The sequence below is a fragment of the Bison bison genome, unplaced genomic scaffold (assembly GCF_000754665.1).
Source record: "Bison bison bison isolate TAMUID 2011002044 unplaced genomic scaffold, Bison_UMD1.0 scf7180017864310, whole genome shotgun sequence".
NCBI lineage: Eukaryota > Metazoa > Chordata > Mammalia > Artiodactyla > Bovidae > Bison > Bison bison.
Genome location: NW_011494882.1, coordinates 2,723,194 through 2,732,378, shown reverse-complemented (window position 1 = coordinate 2,732,378; position 9,185 = coordinate 2,723,194). Strand labels below are relative to the sequence as shown.

At 46.4% G+C, this 9,185-nt stretch overlaps 1 protein-coding gene across 5 annotated transcripts in view; it reads right to left on the bottom strand.

The window, feature by feature from the left end:
- TBC1D1 (TBC1 (tre-2/USP6, BUB2, cdc16) domain family, member 1) overlaps window positions 1–9,185 on the bottom strand; it is a 227,872-nt gene that overhangs the window by 9,310 nt on the left and 209,377 nt on the right. For all 5 annotated transcript variants that reach the window (XM_010852415.1, XM_010852416.1, XM_010852418.1 and 2 more), the window contains 2 exons: window positions 8,402–8,561; window positions 2,130–2,299 (listed from right to left, as the gene is read on the bottom strand). In XM_010852415.1, the coding sequence (XP_010850717.1) occupies window positions 2,130–2,299; window positions 8,402–8,561 (330 nt within the window). The remainder of the gene's footprint in view (window positions 1–2,129; window positions 2,300–8,401; window positions 8,562–9,185) is intronic.

Here is a 9,185-nt window from a genome sequence, read left to right as displayed (position 1 = left end):
TCCACCCTGCAGGCTCTCCAAAGGTGTACCTCTAAGCTGAAATTGAGACTAGAGCACCCTCTGCAGGAAGGGGAGGGGCAGCGAGAAAACAGAAAGCTTGACAGCCCACAGAGGTCAAGCTCCAGATGGACCGTGTGGGAGGGGAGAAGGGCCAGAGCTGCCTGGTACCGTGAATCTGGTTTCCCAGCGAGACCTGTGACAGGCTGAAAACCTGGACCTCAGAAGCAGATGCTGTGTCCCTACATGCCACATCCAATCCCCCACCTCCCCCCAAGAAAGCTGAAGCCGTGCCTAGAACGTCTCTCACCCTGTGCCTTTGCACGTGCTATAACTGCGGGACAGTTGACTGCAGCTCGTGCACCAGGGCTGTCCCACCGCATGCTTTGCAAACAAAGCTTTATTTCAACACAGTCACTTCACTCCACACACACATTGGCTCTGGCCACTTTCAGGCTCCAGAGACTGAGCTGACCTCATGTGACCTTATGGCCCACAAAGCCTGAAATACTTTCTCCCTGGCCCTGTGTGGAAAAGGCCTGCTGCTGCTAAGTCGCTTCAGTCGTGTCTGACTCTGTGTGACCCCACAGATGGCAACCCACCAGGCTCCTCCGCCCATGGGATTTTCTAGGCAAAAGTAGTGGAGTGAGGTGCCATTGCCTTCTCCGAAAGAGAGTAAATGCTCGGCAAGGTCAGAAAGGAAAGCATCACAGGGTGGAGGATTCTGTCTTAACGGACAATACAGCAAAACTCTTGATTAAATGATACCTGGAGGCACTTGGTGGAGCTGAGTAGTTGCTAAAGCATTTGCCATGAGAGAGCCTCAGTCTGAAACAACATCTTTCCACTTCTTGGCCATGTGACTGTGGGCCAGCTAATTAACCACTCTGAACCCTAGGTTTCTCATGAGTTAAAACCAAATGTCTTCTCAGGAGGTCATGACTGAATAAGATCAGGTGTATATATGCAGAGTTGCTCAGAACCTGGCAAAAAGTAGGGCGTTGATAAGTCAGAGCGATTCACACTGAGAGGAGGGCACCAGGGAAGTAAAAGCCTCTCTTGAGAAGAAAGTGCAGAGTTGAAAAGCGCTGCTCCTTCACAAGTAAATGAAACGTGCAGAGACCCAAAGCGGCACCGGGGCAAAACCCTCTCTCTCTCTCAGGCCAGACGTGCCTCCTTCTCTGGGCTCAGCACTGAAGGAGGAGCAGCAAATGGAACCACAAACTGCTGCGTGTGTGTGTGCAGCCCACCACTCTCAGACGAGCAGGAATTCTCAGACTTTTTAAAAACATATCTTTATTTCACTATTTGTTTTAACATAATTGCTGTAAGTGTTGGGCTTATGAGAGGCCCGGCTGCTGAGTCTGTGGTGGCCCAGTGCTGAGATCCCTTCCGCAGCACTCAGCCATCTGGCCTCAGGACACTTTCAAGGGTGACCTCACCTTCTGCAAGGCAGCTCAGCCCTGCATGGTCAGCAACCATTACTGGAAGAGTCTTCCTGACACAGAGTCACAATCTGCTCCCACTCCTACCCAGCTGCAGTTCCCAAGTCACTTCACTCTCAACCTCTTAACATTTCAGAGAGTGATACATGCATACATGCAATTCTACTGCACACAGAAACCAGAGGTATGGGGCCACAGATGTGGAACTGAGTACTATTCACAAACACACACATCATGAAACAAACTTAAAGAATATACACTCTTTATCACAACTTCATAGCAAGATATTTTAGAAGATTCCAATTAATGCCATTCAGCACAAAAATCAAAGCACTCATTTTACAAAAGCCCACAAGGAATAAAAAGCTATGAATTTTGGAAGAACAAACGATGAGGGGTGAAGCCTCTTAACCGTAAGAAATTACAGTTACAATTCTCACAAACTTTAAGAAATTGTGCTGGATGTCACACTCACAGCACATGCACACTCAGACACACACTTAGTCATGGAACAAGGCCTTGAGCTGTGCCTCCTACAAGCTACTCAGGACTTGGTAGGTCCTGAGTGGTAGGAAACGGACGGAGAGCAGGAGGGAGAGAAAGAGAAAGAAAAGGAAGGAAGAAAGGAATTCAGCTTCTGAACATCCAGGATTATGGAGCTTCTGGAAGGTCCAGACTGAACCATACCTGACTGATAGTCTTCTCCATCTGCACCAAGCCCAGGTTGGGTAGTGTGCTTTTTATAAAGTCAACTATAGTTTCTAGGTTTTCATGCTGCAGAATCAAGGGCTTATGGCTTCCCAGCAGACTTAAAGCCACTTTAAATATGACCTCTGATCCCTGAAGAAAGATCATATCTGGGAAAACATAGAAAAGCCAGAAGTTAATATGGACCCAGTTGCTGATAAAATGATACACTGTCCCCTTTCACACACACTGAAAAGCGGGACAGTGGGAAACACAACCCTAAATTACAAGATCCTGACATTTCAGATAGGGTTGTCAAGATAATACTAAGAAAACAATGTATGCAAACATACTGCTAAAATTTTGTCACAGGTTCAGATCTTTTTTTCACTCTGAAAATATACTAAATTCAAACACACTTCAAAAGTTGAACTGTGAAAAAGAAAACTTTTAATTAGTCTGTTTTTCCAGAAATTCTCTGGATTTCAAAGGAGTTATTACTAAAACACATGTTTTCATGGGTAAAACAAAGATTTGTATACTCTACCCTAATTTCTGATGCTGCAAGTGAAAAAAATACCCATTTTCCTCTGCTTTGAAATAAGGAGTTTAGAGATGTAAAGATCTCTAAAAACTGTAAAAAGCCTACATCATTGCAAAAGTACATTATTAAATACAAGTATACTGCCTGTTTAACTTATATGCAGAGTACATCATAAGAAATGCTGGGCTAGATGAAGCACAAGCTGGAATCAAGATTGCCGGAAGAAATACCAATAACCTCAGATATGCAGATGACATCACCCTTATGGCAGAAAGGGAAGAACTAAAGAGCCTCTTGATGAAAGTGAAAAAAAAGAGTGAAAAAGTTGGCTTAAAACTCAACATTCAGAAAACTAAGATCATGGCATCCGGTCCCATCATTTCATGGCAAATAGATGGGGAAACAATGGAAACAGTGAGAGATTTTTATTTTGGGGGGCTCCAAGCTGGTTTTAGAAAAGACAGAGGAACCGGAAATCAGATTACCAACATCTGCTGGATCACTGAAAAAGCAAGATAGTTCCAGAAAAACATCTATTTCTGCTTTCTTGACTATGCCAAAGCCTTTGACTGTGTGGATCACAATAAACTGTGGAAAATTCTGAAAGAGATGGGAATACCCGACCATCTGACCTGCCTCTTGAGAAACATGTATGCAGGTCAAGAAGCAACAATTAGAACTGGACATGGAACAACACACTGGTTCCAAATAGGAAAAGGAGTCTGTCAAGGCTGTATATTGTCACCCTGCTTATTTAACTTATATGCAGAGTACATCATGAGCAACGCTGGGCTGGAGGAAGCACAAGCTGGAATCAAGATTGCCAGGAGAAATATCAAGAACCTCAGATATGCAGATGACACCACCCTTATAGCAGAAAGTGAAGAAAAACTAAAGAGCCTCTTGATGAAAATGAAAGAGGAGAGTGAAAAAGTTGGCTTAAAGCTCAACGTTCAGAAAACGAAGATCATGGCATCTGGTCCCATCACTTCATGGGAAATAGATGAGGAAACAGTGGAAACAGTGTCAGACTTTATTTTTCTGGGCTCCAAAATCACTGCAGATGGTGACTACAGCCATGAAATTAAAAGATGCTTACTCCTTGGAAGGAAAGCTATGACCAACCTAGACAGCATATTAAAAAGCAGAGATATTACTTTGCCAACAAAGGTCCGTCTAGTCAAGGCTATTGTTTTTCCTGTGGTCATGTATGGATGTGAGAGTTGGATATAAAGAAAGCTGAGCACCAAAGAACTGATGCTTTTGAACTGTGGTGTTGGAGAAGACATTTGAGAGTCCCTTGGACTGCAAGGATATCCCACCAGTCCATCCTAAGGGAAATCAGTCCTGAATATTCATTGGAAGGACTGATGCTGAAGCTGAAGCTCCAATACTTTGGCCACCTGGTGTGAAGAACTGACTCCTTGGAAAAGACCCTGATGCTAGGAAAGACTGAAGGTGGGAAGAGAAGGGGATGAAACAGGATGAGATGGTTGGATGGCATCATTGATGCAATGGACATGAGTCTTGGTAAGCTCTGGGAGTTGGTGATGGGCAGGGAGGCCTGGCGTGCTGCAGTCCATGGGGTTGCAAAGAGTCAGACACTACTGAGCAAATGAACTGAATGAAATAAAAAATTCTTTTCACTCTGAAGAATTCAAAGAACTTTATCAGAGTTATTTTCTAGTTCTTGCCATTTTTTGCCTTAGAATGGCTGGCAAATGCTAACGATTCCCACATCGACTGCACAGAGGGGAGGCAAGAGGCTGCTGTCAGCCCACCCTCGCTCTCCCTTCCCCAGAGGTGAAGCCATTCAAAAAAGAGACTCCAATGCCCTGGGGCTCAAGTATAGAACTAGTAACTCACTGTTGGGTGACTAAGTTTGGGAAAGTGACCTAACTACTGGAATAATAATGTAAGAAGAAATAGAATTTTAAAAGACAGGGGCATAAATCTAATTAGAGGCAAAAAATTTTCTTTTTTTTTAGGGTGGGGGGAGCTGCAGGCGAATGGAAGAGACAAGGCAGCTATAAATGCCATCAAGTGAAGGAGGACAGAAGCAGGGCAGAGAGTATGCCCCAAGCAAAGGTGGCTGCAGAGCCTGACCTTGAAGAACCCATAGAAACTCCCCAGATAAGAAATCAGGGAGTAATACTTTGAGCAGAAGGAAAAGCAGGTGGAAATGTAGACAGGGGTGAAAGCACACAGGAGCCTGGAGGAGCAGGTAAGGTGCGAGTACCTTATTCTCCCTCCAGAAAGTTCAAAAATTAAGTAACTTTTAATTAATAGTACAGAAAATGTTACCTATAAACCCACTGCCCCAATCCAGCTATTGTCATTTCTGCCCATCTCCCAATTCTTAAACACTTACAGACTGGAATTTAAAAACACAATAATCTCCTTGGAAAAGTGAGTTGATTTTCTGCATTTGAACATCCCTGCACAAAGAAAGTGAGCTGTGAAGGCTTCCAGCAGCGTGGCAGGAGCCCCGCTCACAACCTCATGGCCAACTCTCCTTTTTTGAGCCACCAACAAAACAGGCAAAGGGGTTTAGCTGGCAGGAGAGGGAACCTAAAATTCAGCTGACTCCACCACTTTGCAAACTGCTTGCTGAGAACACTGCAAATAACTACTTTGCTTTGAAGACACTTCAGCAGCCCTATTATCATGTTAACCTGTATGGGCACTCTATTTGAAACTCCCCATGAAACAGAAGTTCAATTTTCCTGTGGGGGCAAACGATCAACTCCAGGCACACGGCCAGTTATGTGAACTTACCCTGCATCTCTTTTGCAGCCACCGTCGTCTTTGTCTAGGGTGATCCCTCTCCTGCACTTTCTCTGGGAGGCTGCAGTCCTCCCACTGTGAACCCCCCACATCCCTCCCAGGATCGGGTAGGAGGGAGATGAACGAGGACAGCAGCCTTGCCTCAGAACAACCGCACAGACTCTGTGAAGACTCACTTCTTCACCACGGTATCACGTTACCCTGAAGAGCTGTTTCTCCAGGCCACCCAAACAACCTTGTTTTCCAGTCTCTTTTAGTCCTGAAGCCTCTCAGAATCCTTGCCTACGTTACAGGTGGCTTTTGTGTTTTGCCAAACTTTCGGTTTTTGTATTCCACCTCCTCTCTCATCTAACCTGGCAAAATGCCCCAGAGAAGACACCTGGAGCCTAATAATAGCACAGCTGCCACCTCCGCAGGAGCAAGGAGGGTCCTATTCTTCAGACTTTTCCCCCAAAGATAGATGTTAGAAGATGAAAAGAACAAGCATCTCTCCCAGGAGGGCCCCTCTGCACCCAAAGAGGAAAAATACAGGAGGGGGCGATTCCACATTATGTGACATCCAGAAGAGTGTGATGAGCACAGGCTCATCGCAGCTCGACGTGAAGGTCGAGCACAGGCATTACTGGCAGCTGTCCCTCCAAGAAGTGCATACTTAACTAGAGGTAAAAAGTAAACTCAAAGTGTTGGCTACTCAGTCGTGTCCGACTCTTTGCAACCCCATGGACTGTAGCCCACCAGGCTCCTCTGTCCATGGGATTCTCCAGGCAAGAATACTGGAGTGGGTTGCCATGCCCTTCTCCAGGGGATCTTCCCAACCCAGGGATTGAACCCAGGTTTCCCCCATTGCCCCATTGCAGGCAGATTCTTTACCAGCCTGAGTCACAACTATTAACCTATATATGGGCTATGTTGACCACAAACTGAGATAGATTCCTTTACTTACATATAAAATGCTGCTGCTAAGTCGCTTCAGTCATGTCCGACTCTGTGCGACCCCATAGATGGCAGCCCACCAGGCTCCCCCGTCCCTGGGATTCTCTAGCCAAGAACACTGGAGTGGGTTGCCATTTCCTTCTCCAACACATGAAAGTGAAAAGTGAAAGTGAAGTCGCTCAGTCGTGTCTGACTCCTAATGACCCCATGGACTGCAGCCCACCAGGCTCCTGTGTCCATGGAATTTTCCCGGCAAGCGTACTGGAGTGGGGTGCCATTGCCTTCTTTGATATAAAATGCTGAATAGTTAACAAAAGTTCATGTGTTTTTAGGTTTATCCAGGCCTAAATGCCTATAATGAAATGGCCTCAGACCAAAAAAGCCTACTGTGAATGGTAGGCTTTGGGATTTAAAATGAAGCTATCCACTATCATGGAGCTAAGTCACCCATGTTAAATACAGAAACGGTTTTTTAAAAACCTATCTTTTCTAGGAAACCTACTAATAAAATGGTTCGTTTTTAAGTATTGGTAGAGGAAACAGTGATATCACAAGACAACGCTGCCCGAAGTCCCCATGTCCTGCCTATAATCTCAGGAGCCCTGAGCCCTTTAGCCAGCAGGACACGGGGTTGGCAGGATCCAGGAATCATAGACACTGGCATTGTTATGCATAATATATGAGAAACTCTGAGACCCACCTCTGACTGCACAGTATGGAGAAGACGACCCTGCTTTTGTGGCTTTAGCTTTATTTAGGAAGTCATTAGGATGAGCTTCATGCTCTAGAGCCCAGGAATTGCAGCTACTAAAGCCCGCACACCTTAGAGCCTGTGCTCCACAAGAGAAACCACAAGGAGAAGCCTGTGTCCCGAAGCTAAAGAGCAGCCCCGACTCACCCCAACCAAAGAAAAGTCTGCACAGCAATGAAGACCCAGCACAACCAATAAGTACATAAATAAAGTTAAAAAAAAAACAGCACAGGTTTTTAAGTTATCAAGTGACTCAACAGAAATGGTACTTCAAACCACTCGGTATGTGATGGTGATCAATTCTTTAATAACCGCTTTCTCCACAATAAACAGATAAGAAGAACTGTCAGAGTCACCACTTCATCCTGAAGCAGGGAAAGCAGACTGTACTGGAGCTGACTGTTCACAGCGCCTCACTCAGCTGCTATCCCTGCCACGTCAAGGCAGACTTTTACATTTTTAAGTTTTAATTTCTTTAAATTGAAGCATAATTGACAAGGAGGCAGTTTTCAGACTTTACATGTGAACATTTATTTAACTTTGACAGAGACAATCTTCTTGAAAAGTAAATTGAGAAAAGGGGAGATGGTTTGAAATGTGACCCACCTGTGGTCACAAGGGCAGAAGGTTGAGGTGGGGCCTGTGAGAACAGACCGTGAGTCAGTGATACAGAGGTGCTTTCAAGAGCTGGGCCGCAGAGGAAGCACACAGAGCCAAGAGCCAAGGACAGAGGAGGAGAGAGGAGGAGGAGAGGAGATGCAGAAGAAGCCCAGAACGCAGAGGAAGCACATAGAGCCAAGAGCCAAGGACAGAAGAGGAGAGAGGAGGAGAAGAGGAGGTGCAGAAGAAGCCCAGAAAGAAGAGTGGCCCAGAAGTCCCGGCTGAGAAGCCTTAAGGAGCTGTCAGTGAGCAAGCCCTGGGCCAGAGAGGTGGAGGAAGACAATTCAGGAGAAATGTCTCTGGACCACGCACCCCGCTCCTCGGTCTAGCCTTCAGGACATCTGCTCCAGTGAGAGCCTGGCAGGAGGAAATCGGACCTTATTCCCACAAGAAGGCATGGAGGGGTGGCCCTGATCATCAGAAATCAAGCAGGTCCTGAAACTCACAGAACTCAACCTCCTCACTAAATGAAAATGACAACATCCTGTTCCTGCAGATACAGGTCTGAAAATAAGAACCACAGCTATGGAGAAACCATACCCAGTTCCCATCGAATCTGAGAACCCAGGTTCTGCAAGCAGCCTCACACACACTCACCAAAGACTCTGGCGACGAAGCCCAGGGGGAACTGTGAGGCAAACACGGTGAGGAACCAGGGCGCAGCATAGAGGCTGGGGCCAATCTCATGCTCCTCCAGGTGGTTGTAGAGGTCCCTGTGGTAGTCGTGGAGCAGCCTCGAGAGCTGGTACATCTGGATCTGCAGGGACACACACAGGGTCTCAGGGAGGCAGCAGCCTCCATCCCCACTTGGAGAGGAAAGAGAAGGACCATGAGACTGGCCACATGGCTCCCTAGACCCTGCCCTCAGTTCTCTCTTGTCCAGCCAGTGCTCGCCGGGGCTGCTGCCACAAGGCTGGGGCTGGCCGGCACTCAGGGCAGGGCTCCTCAGCTAAGAGATGTTCCACATCTGCCTCATGAAAATGATCTGTAAGTTCTCTTACAAATACATGTTATTAGGGAAACTCAAAGCTAGGAGAGTTGGAGATAAAAAGCCAGCCTCTGGCAGAGAGTAAAGGGGGAGGGAAGCATTCTGTAGCAGGAACCTACTGAACCTGTTCCCGTAGTAAGTTCCTGCTGAATCCCCCCAACCCCTCCAGAGGCAGGACAAGTGTGACTTCTTCAGGTTTATAACACAGGTGAGTTAAAGTAAGATGACAAGGGTTTATCTCAAGATGGAGAAAATAACTTTTCCAACTGGGCTGGACCCAGGGTGGCAGGGGCTCAGGGATGGGGGTGGGGGGGTCCCTGGCAGAGGAAATAGCAAATACACTGGGAGGTGGGACTCAGACTACCTGAAGGTGGATTCAAAGAGAAAAGGTAA